The 15664-nt window shown below is 38.5% G+C and overlaps 1 protein-coding gene across 1 annotated transcript in view; it reads right to left on the reverse strand.

Annotated features, from left to right (window-relative positions):
• Window positions 1–15664, reverse strand: part of axl (AXL receptor tyrosine kinase) — a 46344-nt gene that overhangs the window by 17347 nt on the left and 13333 nt on the right. Inside the window, exons 7-12 of the mRNA XM_079388316.1 lie at window positions 10575–10758; window positions 2900–3039; window positions 2591–2735; window positions 2476–2493; window positions 1129–1258; window positions 546–637 (exon numbers count right to left, since the gene is read on the reverse strand). Coding sequence (XP_079244442.1) covers window positions 546–637; window positions 1129–1258; window positions 2476–2493; window positions 2591–2735; window positions 2900–3039; window positions 10575–10758 — 709 coding nt within the window. The remainder of the gene's footprint in view (window positions 1–545; window positions 638–1128; window positions 1259–2475; window positions 2494–2590; window positions 2736–2899; window positions 3040–10574; window positions 10759–15664) is intronic.

Consider the following 15664-nt stretch of genomic DNA (forward strand, 5'->3'; position numbering starts at 1 on the left):
GTGGTATTGAGGGTGGAGAGTGTGTTGGTTATTCACTCCCCCACCTACAATCCCTGCCGGACCTGAGACTTACAAGTTGGTTACAAGTCCAACTCTCTATCCATTGGGTCACCACTGCCCCAAAGGGAGTCTGGCTGATCTTCTGTCATGAAATACACTCAGCAATGGCATTAACGATACCAAAGTCATGGGTCAAGAACACAGCTAGGGAAAGAACTGATAAAATGTAAATGTGTACCTTGAAAGCAATGCAAGTCACTTTGGATAAAGCATCTGCCAAATGCTAAATCTAGTATGCTACTCTTAACATGACACCTTCGCTGATGGTTGAACTTTGAGCTTTCTCACAATAACATGAAAGTCATATTTTCAAACTTTGAATTACAAAAAAAAAAAATCATATAACTTAGGTAAAAAGGAAAACTAGAACATCCACCAAAGATGTGAAGGAATTCCCACTGATCAGTTCTTGAGCAGGTGTTCCTGATCTAGTTACAGCTACATGTGTGAGCAAGTAAAAACTCAAAAGGAGAAAGCAAACTCACGTGTGGCTTCTGTTGTGCGTCGGCTGTAGGTTCGACGAGCTCGGTATCGAACAACAAGTTCACCGCTTTCCATCATGGGTTCAAACGCCTCACTTTACAAAAACACACACAAATGCAAATGTTTAAGCCCACATATTCTTCACACGGAACACTACCTCTTAGTATTTTTCATTTCTTTATTCAGTTATGATTTTGGTAATGTTATACCTAAACTATACTTGTTGTAAACATTGCTAAAACAAATATGTACACTTAAAACACCTCCCACCTCTTCTCAGTAATTTATTCTACTAAAAAGAATGAAAATTGACCACATCAGGATGAGAGTTTTGTGCCTTCTAGTCCCTGTCCATTAGCTCTTGTACCATGTAGGGTTATGAGCAGATGCTGGAAATTATTCCAACATCCTGGACAGATGACCGGTCCAAGGTTAACATCACACTTACAATCATGGGCAACTTAGTGTCTCTAGTTCACGTATGCCTCATTTTCCAGTTAGGTTTAGGAGTAGCAAATAACATCTCTGCTCACACACACAGTGTCAGAATCTAGCAAAACAGCAGAAAGCCTCATTTCTACCCACCCAAAACGCGTCTCCTTCCGCCTCAGCCTGGTCACATACACGGCCAAGAGCACCGCTAGAGCGATGGCGGTGACGATGGCCATGACCACGTACCACCAGTGCCAGGAGAACGCCGGAGCACTCAAGATACCTTCACACACAAGCAGAGAAAGAGATGTCAAGAATCTCAATGTAAATGAGATTGTAAAGAGGAAAGGGGGAAACATGCAAGCACTGAAGTGTGTTGCTCTGTTTGGAAACCGAGTGAGCTTAGCATTTCAAGACTCTTGAGTCTAATGCATTTCCTGCCACTGCTTGTGCTTTATAGACTTTTATAGACTTTGCCCTTGTGTTTCCAGTTGTCATTGTCAGGTCTTGTCCTTTCCATGTTTCTTTTACTTTCGTTATTATAATTTTACAGTTAGTGCTCTTGGACACGGCGAGTCCATTTCAAGATTTAGGCAGCAACACTGTGCTGCATTACATACATTTTATCCAGATTCTGAGGCAGAATTGCATTCTAATCAATCCCAGAATGCAATACAATGAGCTCAGGGAATAATAATGTGTAAGAGGGTCACACCGGATGCATCTACCAGACCACAAAGAGCATCTTAAAAGTGTTTTTTTGTGGTTGAACAGCTTGAATAAAGTTTATGCTGTATATATATAGGGGATATGCATTATATTAATCTGTCTGGTTACTCTCCCACAGCTAAGTGAAGTTCCTCAGGTTTTTCTCCCTCGTCACCCAAACATCTTATGGAGTTTCACCAGGATACATTCAACTCAGGTTGCGTAAATACATTTTATCATGGTCAACTGTTCAGAGACTAGAGAGTGAATGTGTGTTTTGCTCAGCTGGTCATTGGTTGAATTAGCTCATTAAAATGACCTCAGTGCAAGACAGTCCATATTTACAGCAGGGCGTGTTGCTTCTAGAGAACGTCCTAAAATCTTTCCACATGCCTCCCACACAACAGAACTCCTGCAACTCATTTCCTTGCATTTCTTTCTGTTCCTTTCTTGCCCTCATTTGTCTTTTTCTTCCTCTTTACAGACAGCATCAGCAGACAGAAAAATAAAAACAACATTTTAAGAAGGACTCTAAATAAGGGAAGTAAAAGGAAAAGTCCACTTCCGTATCTTCTGTGGGTCCTATTTTTGTGGGACGAAATGTCTAAGATGAGTTACATTTTGTGTCTTCCCACCATCAAACGACATCTTAATTAAAACATACACATGAACAGAGGTTTCTGTGAGGTTTTGGTTTGGGGTCAAGGTAGAACAAATATAATTAGATCAATATAAAAGCATTTACAAGTCAATAGGAAGTGGTGTAAAAACACTTGAGTGTGTGTCACTCACCTCTGGATTCCCCCGTTTCTGCAAAACATTGCAAGGAAAGAGACCATTAACATTCAGTGCAACTGTTTGACCTGTGGGAATTTTAGATGCGGTTACTGTCTGCCTGCTTTCATACCTGCAGGAATGAGCGTGATGGTCTGGAGGGCCGTCCAGGGCCCCGGTCCCGCTCTGGTGTACGCACACACTCTGAAGGAGACGTTTGACAGAGGAGCTGAGAGATTGACAAACAGCTCTGTGTCCAAACCTGTGTCCACCACAACCTGCAGACCAATCCATCATAAACAACACAGCAATCCAGTCAACATCAAACACTACCTCCTGTAATCTGACGGAGTGACACAGCTGTTTAGTAAAGAGAAAATAAATGAAAGGAAATATAGGAAATCAAAAGCAAACACAAATGTTGCTGTCAGTGTGTGGTCACCTGTTCCATGTTAGGTGCGCTGTACTCCATCATGTATCCCTGCAGCTGTCCGTTCATCTTTCCAGGAGGTTCTGACCATCTCAGGAGCACTTCTGTTCCGTTCACCACAACTGTCACATTGTCTGGGGCCGAGTCCGGAACTAAAACACAAATAAAATGTCACATATGAACATTCTCCATCAAACTGTGAAATAACCCAGGCTCTGTTCTGTACCTACATTTCACAAACAATTTGACCTATACATACATTTCACTGCAGTTTCCAGGCGAAATGAACATTAGAGGCAGTAAAACACCAACAACTATTGATTCTTTTCACAAAAACTATGATGACAAGGGTATGTTATTGATTAATAAAGACTTTTTTCCATCACATCTGCACTTTGTATGGCTTTTCTCATGTACACTAGTAAAAAAGTTATATATTTAAAATACATTTATTTCATACTACAAATATAGTTCAAATCTATTAACGCTGCAAAAGTAGAGCTGTCAAAATCATCAAGGACTCAAATCACCCTGGTAACCATCTATTCACTTTGCTTCCATCTGGTAAGCGCTTCCGTAGCCTGATGGCAAAAACTGAGAGACTTAGGAGGAGCTTCTTCCCCCAGGCCATCAGGCTCCTAAACTCTAACTCTGTGTCATAACATCACTTGACTCCATGTAAATATCAATATATCTATAAGCTATTCATAATTTGTTTTCTACCTCATATTGCTGCTATTTAAATACCCTGTACAACTTTTTTGCACATTCCTCTTATTATTATCTAAGTCAACAACATACTGACCTGCACATTTATATTTATATTTTTTTATCTTTTATTTTATTATTTTTATTTTTTTTCTACTTTTCTTTTTCTTAATATTTGTATTCTATACAGTTACAATTTCCTGACATTTCGCTTAAGTCTTACTGATATAAAATATATAATTAAACTTTTTTTTGGAATACTACATTTCCTAATATTAAGTCTAAAATGTGTTTTAATGTCGCTATTGATGAGCACTGTATGATCTTTGTTAAGTGCTTTGACACAATCTGTATTGTTAAAAGCGTTAAATGCTAGACATTTAAAGTGTAACTGAAGTTTACTTGCAATAGTTCAACTTTAGTACAATCAAATATAATTAGTTGTTCCAGTTTAGCAGACTTGAAGTATACCAAAAGTACAACTGCAGAGTATTTTTATTACATACATATGTAAATGTATTTGTAGTATGCTTAGAATTAAATAAATGTGTTATTTTTCACTAGGGTAGTAAATGACTTTTTCTTAGCAGAAACCACATTAAGAACAGGCACAAAGATGTTTTGACAGTCTTCAGAATCCAGTATAATTTCATGTGCGCAAGAGTTCAAGTGTCCTAACACTGAGAAGAGAGTGTCTTTACTGAAGAGACAGAGCTTAAGCTATGACAAAGTACATACTTACTAATAAATGTCCAGTGAATACATAAAACAGACAAAATGTCAAGTTTTTTTTTATTTACCCAGATAAAAAAAATACTTATTTCCAAGATGATAACTACATGCCCCTCACTTGCAGTGTAGTTATGAGACACCAATGTTAAATAGCTGTGCCAATGTGAAGCATTGCATGATGCCTGCTATAGCACTGCTTCACTGTTTTTATTACTAGTGTTCTCTGCAGCATTCAGTGAGTAGCAACATTGTATTACAGCCTGAACATACTTGTACTTCTGACATATTTTGCAAAAGTGCAGCTAAGTGTTTCTCTTTGTATCTCATGCTAAACTCATTTCACTGCCGCTGTCTCTGTTTCTAATCCAGAGCAGCAGAAAAAACAACACACCAAGAACGGCTGCAGTAATGGTCTGGAAATAGCTGTGTGAAAGAGTGTGTGTGTGTGTGTGTGTGTGTGTGTGTGTGCGTGTGTTTGCTAACTTCCCAGAACAGAATTCTCTTCAATGGCAGAATCCAACTGTTTCTTAGTATATTTTCCCCATTGCATCTATGGGAGCGTACTCTTTGTTATTCCATGTTGTAAATACACAGTCTCCTCGCCCCTGCGCTGGAGACGTTGAGGAACATGACGCGGCACTCCGATGATGTTATCAGGAAGAGTTTCACGTCTGATTGTTTCCACATGTGTTTCTGGCTCATGGCTGTGAAAATAGCATTTCGCCAAAAGCCTCTGCCTTCCTCTCCCTCCTCTATGGCCTGACCCCTCTCTCTCAATAACTTTCCTTAGTGGAAATCTTCTCCTACACTTCCAGTCCGATCCGATCATGCGCACAGTACAACCCACACGAGCAGAACGCTAGAAACCAGGAAAAATAAAAATGGATGGATTTGAACCTGTATGCTGGTGAAACAGGAAGGGCCTTGTCAAAAGTCCCATATGAATATGTGCAAGATGCTGAAATTATTAGGTGTAAATCATCTGGTGTGTCCAATAACGGAGACGTACAAAACTTGCAGTGGTGGGGATCTACAGGAGAGGTTAAAAAACCCTGCAAATGTAACACATCCATATTCATTAGTGTAATATAAATTAGGATTATGTGGACAATGTATTGCAGTTTTGATCCTACGCTACTGAATTTGGAGATGTGACCTGGACATGTTGAGATGCACCAGCATTTTGAAGTGTTTAACTAAGAAATGAGTCGAGTGTTTCACATGTGCTGCTTTACAAGGCATAAACCTCAGTCTTAAAGCAATTAGTCACAAATTGTGTTGTTTACTGTTTGCGGTGGCATGCGGTATATAATCTGCTTTCAGAAAGGTTTCTCTCATGCAGACCGGGGCTGTGTTTATAGGAAAATAGGCACATACACACTCCAGCTAAACTCGGTTGGCAATTCACCTTTTTGTGCTTAATCCTGTTCTCTTCACATATATTTCAAACATTTAGTGGAGTGACAACCGCATTCTACACCCAAATTATCTCCCAAAAAACTCTATGGTAGTGAAAACTGCATTTACAATAGGCTATGCAGTGTGTACAAAACCGAACTGAAGAATTAGTTAATGGCGTATTGAAATGAGAAGTTGTTTTCCGTATGTATATGCAATGCAAGAATATGAGCCTTGATTAATTTGTGTTGTCAGAACTGCCTTCCTCTCTGTTACATTCTAGCAAGTTTTATTCAGTGTAAATATAGCTGTTTAATGCTAGTCCTCAGTTGAGATGTTTAATTCATGCAAAAACCATCATTATTATTGAAAAAGAAAATACTGCTTAAATTACATAATCTAACACTTCTATATTTACAAAGACGTGAACTCATTCAATATAGCTCATTCTGACTACAGTTGAACTGCTTTCACTTCTGAGTAGATTGTAGCTTGGAAAACACTTTAAAGTAGATTTCCCAATGCTGGTGGAGAAGAGTAGATGTGTGATTATGATTATGTAAGTTCAGGTTTGAGTTAATCCGTTCAAACAGAACATGCCAAACCAATTTCATTGGGATATCAGCGATCAGCTTTGTTTCTCTCTCTGGTTCTCTCATCCCTTGGGCAATGTGGGACTCTGGGAAACTAGCAAAGAGCATGTTTTTTCTTCTTTCACAAACCCCTCCTCCTCTTTTTCACAGACTCCTTTCTGCCTCATTCACTTTTCCCACAGTGTGTTCATGTCTGTATTTCATCCTTTCTTTTTTTGGCAAGCATAAATCAAAGGTCACGTAAGGTCAGGGCAGACGAGACAGAGCTGCTACATGAAACGGGGAGGACAGAAAAAAGCAGGAAATTCTTTCTTGAAGAGAGTTTGTAGGATTAGTACAAAGACAAAGAGACATGAGAATCTGATTGCTCAGAGTTTGCTATTTTTATAGCTCAAGCGGCATGGTGTTGCTCTCAGTTAAGTATCAAATACAAATGTGTGTGTGTGTGTGTGAGAGAGAGAGAAAAAAAATTAAAAATTATAAACCGCTGAATGAATTAATAACAGCTAATGTATTAAGTTCTTCCTCGCCTTGACTTGTTTGGGATTCACACTGATCTGTATTTTTGAATTACTCCTTGCATTAACTAAATGCAGTCCCATGCTGTGCAAATATATATACTGCAGTGTAAACATTATGACACATTTCTAACGCTGCATGGTAAATATTGTCACATACTGTAACCCAACCCTATTGGGACACTTTTAATTTGTGATTGTTTTTATGGAGAGACTGAAAGACAATGGAAAAGAGGGACAGCAAAACAAAATGGCATTTGAAAGTGAAGAGGTGCCAGCCTGGACTAACATAATAAACACGCTAATAACACACAAACCAAAAACAGCAGCACACCGACACACACACACACACACACACACACACACACACAGTCCAGTACAGCCAAACACTGTCTCACTGTCCAGCAAAACCCTCTCCTGGAAAATCTGAAGTGTCTCCTTCACTCCTCCATCTTTCCCGTGTCTCACCCGTCCCACACACTGACACAGTCAGTTATTCACTGGATATCGAAAAGAGGAGGAAAACTAAATCCAGTCAAGCAGAACAAACAAGGAAAGAGAATCACAATTGAACCTTTTTAAAGACAACATGAGATTCCAAATTTCACCTCCATCATTTGAATACAGCAGCAACACACACTGCTCGTGCTCTGGAGCAGATGTGAGCACTGAGGGAAATGAAAAGCTGGAGAGCTTTTAGAGCAATGCACCCTACTCACTTACATACTCCACGCTTTGGCTTCCTCAACTATGGAAACTATGAAACTCAACTATGGACACAGTTCAAATTCTGCTGTAAAGCAGCTCTGAAAGACAGCAGAGATATTATTCAGCTATAGTCAGTTCAGATCAATGACAGTGTGAGGTTAATCGATCAGCTGTAGCATGTAGCATTACCTTTTTAAGGCAAGTGTGTTCGCATAAAGATTTTCAACAGCCAATGTGAATAAATATAGATTTAAATTCAAAGAGACACTATAGTCTGTGCATGACCTGATTACCACTTAATGACCACTTCATTTCTAGCGATTATCGTCAATTTGATTTCACAGATACTATTTAAACTAAACTGAGCTAGACAGTGACATCTCTGAGTGTTTAATCTTATTTTTATACATTACTGACACTCTGTCCTCCAATCTGATACTGTTAAGTGCTTTGACACAATCTGTATTGTTAAAAGCACTATATAAATAAATAAAAGTGACCTGATGTTTTATTCTGACGCAGAATGACGCGATATGCTAAAGACTCTCATGCAATGTTTAATTCATACTCGAAGCCGGAGGGCACTCTCAGACAGAACGCTGTACCAGGAAATCCCTAATATGGACAAAAGCGTCCAGCTATTGCTGTATTAAGTGAAGTGAAGTGAAGTGAAGTGACATTCAGCCAAGTATGGTGACCCATACTCGGAATTCGTGCTCTGCATTTAACCCATCCAACGTGCACACACACAGCAGTGAACACACACACACACACACACACACCGTGAACACACACCCGGAGCAGTGGGCAGCCATTTATGCTGCGGCGCCCGGGGAGCAGTTGGGGGTTCGGTGTCTTGCTCAAGGGCACCTCAGTCGTGGTATTGAGGGTGGAGAGAGCGCTGGACATTCACTCCCCCCACCTACAATCCCTGCCGGCCGGAGACTCGAACCCGCAACCTTTGGATTACAAGTCCGACTCTCTAACCATTAGGCCACGACTTCCCATAACCACATTAAACAGTTGTTTTCACAGAAAAACAGAAACGTTTGGAATCATAAAAACATTAAATACACGATTGCGACAAAAGATGGTTTATTTGTGTTTTTCAAGTTATGTGCAGGTAATAAATGAGGTATATGAACAATGCAGTGCTATTTTACATAGCATTTATTACAATATATAAACTATTCTGCCTTATTATGTTATAAAAATGGAAAAAAAAAAGTATTTGCAGTATATAAACAAATCATTATTATTGGATGATGTCCAGCAAGCCAATTAGCCAATTAAAAGCTAGATATAAGAGGAAAATTAAAATTGCCTATGGATATACACTACAAGTCAAACGTTTTTGAACAGTAAGATTTTTAAGTCTTTTCTGCGCACCAAGCCTGCATTTATTTGGTCCAAAGTACAGCAAAAACAGTAAAATCTGTAAATGTTTTTACTATTTAAAATAACTGTTTTCTATCTAGGATGTGTTAAACTGTAATGTATTTCTGTGATCTGCAGCTGTATTTCCAGCATCATTCCTCCAGTCTTCAGAGTCACATGATCTTCAGAAATCATTCTGATATACTGACTTGCTGCTTAAGAAACATATATTATTATTATTATTATTATGTTGAAAACAGCTGAGTAGAATTTGTCGGGTTTCTTTGATGAATAGAAGGTTTAGAAGAACAGCATTTAAAGTCTTTTGTAATATTATAAATTTCTTTATCATCACTTTCAATTCCATCAATTTCTTTCCCAAAAAATAAAAAATTATACTGACTCCAAGCTATAATGTTACAAAAGCTTTTTATTTTAGAAAAACGCTGATCTTTGGATCTTTCTATTGATCATATAATCCTGAAAAATGTACTCAACTGTTTTAAATATTGATGATGATAATAATAATAATAAATGTTTCTTGAGCAGCAAATCAGTATATTAGAATGATTTCATGTGACACTGAAGACTGGAGTAATGATGCTGAAAATACAGCGCTGCATCACAGGAATAAATACATTATATTAAATATTAGATATTAAATACATTTATATATATATATATATATATATATATATATATATATAAAAAACATTTCTGTTCCCCTCATTTTTGATGGCTACGGCCATGAGCTGTAGGCAATAGGCAGCAATGTTGTTATTCATCTTGTTTCAGTTCAGTTCAATAACACTGTTGATGCTGCAAGAAGTGATTCAGCTGTAAAGCAGCTCAATAGCAACACCTTAATTCAGGTCAAGTGTTCTTTGTCTCTGACAAACAGATCAGTGTTCTGATTATGAACTGCTTACAATTTACCAAAGAATCAACGTAGGATTGGCTCATTACTGTGGGATCTGTGTTTTAAGCTGGGATATGAAAAAGTATCGTGACACTAAAAACTGGAATGCATCCCCTTTACATTAAAGAGTCTAAATGAAATGAATAAATGAAAGGAGCAACCACTAGGAAATAACATTTAAAGGAATACAATTGTATATTTACACAGAGTTTCAGATTCTTCTTGTGCTCTCGGTAACACGCCGTTTCTCATGTCTGTGTGTGTTAAAGCTTGCTCACGGCCGCTTGTTTCCAAGAGACATTTCATAATGCCAATTTATGGAAAGTACCCAACACCCACCTCACTCTCTCCTACAAACACTCCTTCAGTAATCTGGCATGGAAAAACTTCAGCACACGCGCAGTGCTGATGTGAACCCAGCCTGACCAGAACCTTTACAGAAAACACACACCCAAACCTTCAGACCAGCCTGAATGCCTCACAGCGCACGATTACCACCAGGCCTCAGGATGAAGTGTGCTTTAGGAAAGGGCATCTTGTTCATTCCTGATTCCTCCTTGCTGTCAGTTCCCATCTCTAATGCACTTCACCATACAATCCTCTGTCGTTCTGCTTCCCTGCTCGTTCTGAGCTGACAGTCTCGTTTTGAGTTCAGCAGAGACAGACCTCACACATCTCTCTACTGTAAACACACTTCTCCAGCAGTGCAGCATGTTATGAGAAGATGTGCTTACCTCCTTCACTGGTGCTGACGCTCATCCAGGCCGTCCAGTTGGAGACGCCCTCGCTGCTCTGGCAGGCCAGTCTGAGATCATAGTGGCTGAAGGCCTCCAGACCCGAGATCAGACGGCTGGTGACCGGCGCGCTGACCGTCTGACTGGAGATCAGCTCATCAGAGTCCTCACCAGATGCTTTAACCTGAAAGATATTTAACAAAATGGTTTTTAGTGGCATCTATAACAGGGATGAAGATCTCCTAGGGGCCTCGCAGAACAGATTTTCAAATGATCAAACCCTTTCACTGTTTGCAAATATACCGTGCATTCAAAATATTAAAACAGAGAAACTTTTTTTTAATTCACACTTCAACAAATCTCACTCTACAAACAAACAGTATATCGAATGGCCATCCTGTTTCTGTGCAAATGTATTTTATTTTTTTATTTATTTTATTTTTTTGCCTGTTTCTTTAGTAAATATCTTTTATCTTGCATATGAGAGTGTGCAGACTTTTTTCAAGAATTTACTTTTGGAAAATGATTTTAAGAAATGAGGCAAGAAGAATGCTTGGTGTTTTGACACACAAGAAATTACCGCTGATAGCTTGAGTGAAATGTGTGACATTCACTTTCTGTTCAGGACAAAGAAGAAGCGATCACTTCCCCTTTACCCAGGATCCTGTGCTGATGTTAGAGTAAATGCAGGAATATTCCTCATAAAATATGACTTACCAGTTCATGTGTAAACAAATTTTTGTCACATTTCTTGTTGGTAAGTTACCAGGTTTACATGTGTGACATGAGAGAAAAAAGACACAGTTCTCCTGTGAGTTATACTGAAGCCAGAATATTCCTTTTATACATAAACACAAAAGCATGTAGTCTGCAGTCTTCCCGAGCTGATCTTTGGCACACACACACACACACACACACACACCTGGAGACACGCAGCGGAACATGTGAAAACAGCTCGCTCAGCCCCAGAAACATGCTGCCGATGCAACAAACATCAAACACTGGCAGAAAACAAACCACCTACCCGCAGCTATACTGCTTCAAATCATTCTCAGCTGCGGGAATTACAGTAAAAAACTACAGAAAGGAAAGAAAGAGTTGGCTTTAAAAACCAACAAAAGCTTAATTGCTTGACTGAAAATGATTACCAGAATTCCACTGAATTCAGGTTGCACACAAGTGTAAGCCAGACATGAAGTGAAGTGACATACGGCCAAGTATAGTGACCCATACTCGGAATTCGTGCTCTGCATTTAACCCATCCAACATGCACACACACACACACTAGTGTTGTCAAAAATATCGATACTGAAATATCTGAACGGTACCAATATTAATTTCCCGAAGTATGGATACACCGATACTAGCCGAGCTGTCACTTTCACTTCTCTCCAAAGGCGCTGGACAAGCACCACACGTGACCGCACTCGTCTCCTTCGCTCTGGTTAAATAGCACAAGTGAAGTGAATAGAAAGATGACTGCTCTGGTTGTTAAAGAACACAGCAGGAGCGCTATCTGTAGGGATCTATGATCTCCGCGATGCAGAGAACGCCACGGAATCCAGTCATAAACACGGAATTTACAGTTTAACAGGGAATGTCACGGAATTTGTCAAAGTTTGGATGAATTAATCAAAAGCAGGTCATTACACTTAAATCAAATCGCGATATGGACTAGTATCTGTAAATATTAAGCTGCAAAAGTGGATTTAAATATGAATCCTGCATGTTCTGCGCGTCTCTGTGTGAATGTGCTGCACCTGCGGTTGTGTTTACTAATGTGGCGCTCGCGGTGATTTCAGCGTCTGCCGTCTCAATGAGGACATAAATACATCAACAATATCTCCAGAACTGATCTGAAAGCACTTTACCAGCATTTTACCATTTAATTTGAGTAAAACTAGCATCATATCATACACACACAGAACTTTAGAAGTATTCACGGCAACCCGTCAAAATAAAAGTTCGGTTTAGCAGCCTATTAAAGACCGTGTGCCAGAAATAGGCTATATTACTATTATTTAGTAGAATGTACATAATACTACTACTTACTACTACTGTTCATTTTTTTAAAGAAATAATCACAAAATATTTTTATTTTAATAGTAAATCCCCTTCATTTGCCAAAAATGTAAATGTTTAATTTTCATTAATTCAAATATAAATGAATTAAAATTGTTTTATGCCTTCATCTGATATCCAGTAAAATTTAAATACACAACACAGAATTTCTGAGGGGGAAAACACATTTCATAAGGCTACTGTAAGAATAAATAAATAGTTTGTATGCATTCAAATAATAGACATGCTAAAACACAGAATCTGGTAACAATAAAACATAAGGTTCAAACATTTCATACGGCCCTAAACGTGTCATTTTTGTTACACTTTTAATAAATTAAATGTTAAATTGTATAATTTTCATGATTTTAATGAATTAGACATGCTTTTAGGTTAATAGCATTTAATTTGACCATTAAAAAAAAAAGAGTCCAGAAAAATTTAAATGGAAAAAACTGAATGTAGAAAAAAATAAAACGGAATTTGGGGAAAAATAAAAGGGATTTCATAGGGCCCTATATCTGGAAATATTTTGGTTATGAAGCAAATGAGAATATCAACAAATAGAACTTTGGATTTTAATTAGTACTTGTATTAGTAAACGTTAGTTTCAATTAACATTTAACTAAGATTAATAAAAGATTAATAAATAAATCAACAAATGCAGTACCTCAAGACATTTTTTTGTTCATGTAAAATATACCGCATGTTCTCGACTTGTTACATTTATCTTTAAATAAAAAAAAATTACCCCCTTAATATTGTGGCAGTTTTTTTCTCCGTGGTATCGAAAATGGTATCGAGTATCGATATTTTTCAAGGTATCGTATCGAAGTTAGAAATTCCAGTATCGTGACAACACACACACACAGCAGTGAACAAACACACACAGCAGTGAACACACACACACACACAGCAGTGAACACACACACACACACACACACACAGCAGTGAACACACACACACAGCAGTGAACACACACACACACACAGCAGTGAACACACACACACAGCAGTGAACACACACAGCAGTGAACACACACACACACACACACACATGCTGCGGCGCCCGGGGAGCAGTTGGGGGTTCGGTGTCTTGCTCAAGGGCACCTCAGTCGTGGTATTGAGGGTGGAGAGAGCGCTGGACATTCACTCCCCCCACCTACAATCCCTGCCGGCCGGGGACTGGAACCCACAACCTTTGGATTACGAGTCTGACTCTCTAACCATTAGGCCACGACTTCCCCACAAAATAAAACAGCCAAAAACAAAGTGTGAAACTCTCTAGAAATGTCTAGGGTGATATTAAAAATAAATAAACGATTCTGATAAATAATGCTAAATAAATAATTCTGGCATAAGCATATCTTGCCTCTCAATTATCATTAATGTAAAGTGAAAAACAAACAATATCATATATTTTCAAATAAAAAGTATAATAGTAAGTATACATCAGAATAGTTTTTTTTTTCATTACTTAGCATAATTATTTATGCAGAGTGTTTATCCTAATCTAGTCTGAGCGGGTGAATGAAAGAACTGACTCATCGTGAATGGTTCAGTGCTGCGGTGTGAAAGAGCAGATGTGTCATCACGCTCAAAGCTGATCTTCCTGATCATGGTAAAGAGTTTCATTCTGGACTGAAGAGTCACACGTGAGCCAGGACTCTGTGATTCAGACTGGAGTCAGTAAACAGGGTGAAGAGCGTTGGTCACTGACTCACCACGCTGCTGAATTCCCCCATGACCGGTCCGCTTATCTAGACCAGCATTCACAATAACCCCAAGCAATTCTGGACTTGAGCTGACGGATGGCCCTATTCCTTCAAGATCATTCACTTCAATTCAAGAGAGAACAAACTGATAAAAAGAGGAAAATTAGACGAATGTTTCTTAATTTTTGTAAAAAGTAAAAATAAAACGAGTAGCCATGCAGTATTTCAGTAATTACAGTATAACTGAAAGCTGTTCAATTGTTTTCATTTATCATTTCTAAAGTCAGCAGCTCTGTGATCATTTACTGTAACGCTAGCCAAAGGATGTGGGGAAGAGACATTAATGATGCTAATTCATTTTAAAACAACAGCACATACACGCATGCCATAGAAGAACCTTTCTGTATAAATGGTTCCATAAAAAACCTTTAACATCTGAAGAACCTTTCTGTTTCACAAAAGCTTCTTTGTGGCGAAAGAAGGTTGTTCAGATTATAAAAAGGTAAGAAAGAGATGGCTCTTTAAAGAACTTTTGACTGAATGGTTCTCTGTGGAACCACAAATTGGTTCAAGCGATGCCACAAAAAATCTTCTGTGGCATCGCTTGAAGAACCTTTTGAGGCACCTTTATTTTTAAAAGTGTACCATTTGTAGAAATTGATACATTTTTCTTCCTACACCAAGCAAAAGTATTGTAATATACTGTATACATGCCAAATATATTATATATATATATATATATATATATATATATATATATATATATATATATATATGTCTTCTTTCAAAACGTTTTTTTTTTTTTCTTTTACTTTGGGGTTAAATATAACCTGTATATACCTTAATATTTACAAACATGAAAGCTTTCAATGGCTGCTAAACCCCTGATTAAATTATAATAGATTTGCAATGTTTTCTTTCTTTCTCTCTCTCATGTCAGTTGAGTTCTGTTAACATATTCTGGTTCTTCCTTTGTTCTCTCTCTCTTCCATTTTTATTATCCGTCAGTTCCTGAGGTTTGTGTGTTTAGTCTCAGTTTGGGCCATTGGGTTGTGTGGAGCTGAGGAACAGAGGAGGGGTGCGGGATCAGACACAAGAGCCTGTTTTATTAGAACCAGGCACTTTGGGGTGGTGCTCAGGCGAAGGGGAGTGTATGGCACACACACACACACACACGTCCTAACAGGGCCCCAGAACACGGGGAGCTGGGCCTCAGCAGTGAGTGGAACGGGCCTCTCTCGATGTGTGAAATGTGATACTCCACAGCATGATTAAGCAGCATGTGTGTGTAGGGAAAGGGTTCTGACTCACAAAA

This window comes from Barbus barbus, assembly GCF_936440315.1.
Source record: "Barbus barbus genome assembly, chromosome: 31".
Classification (NCBI taxonomy): Eukaryota; Metazoa; Chordata; class Actinopteri; order Cypriniformes; family Cyprinidae; genus Barbus; species Barbus barbus.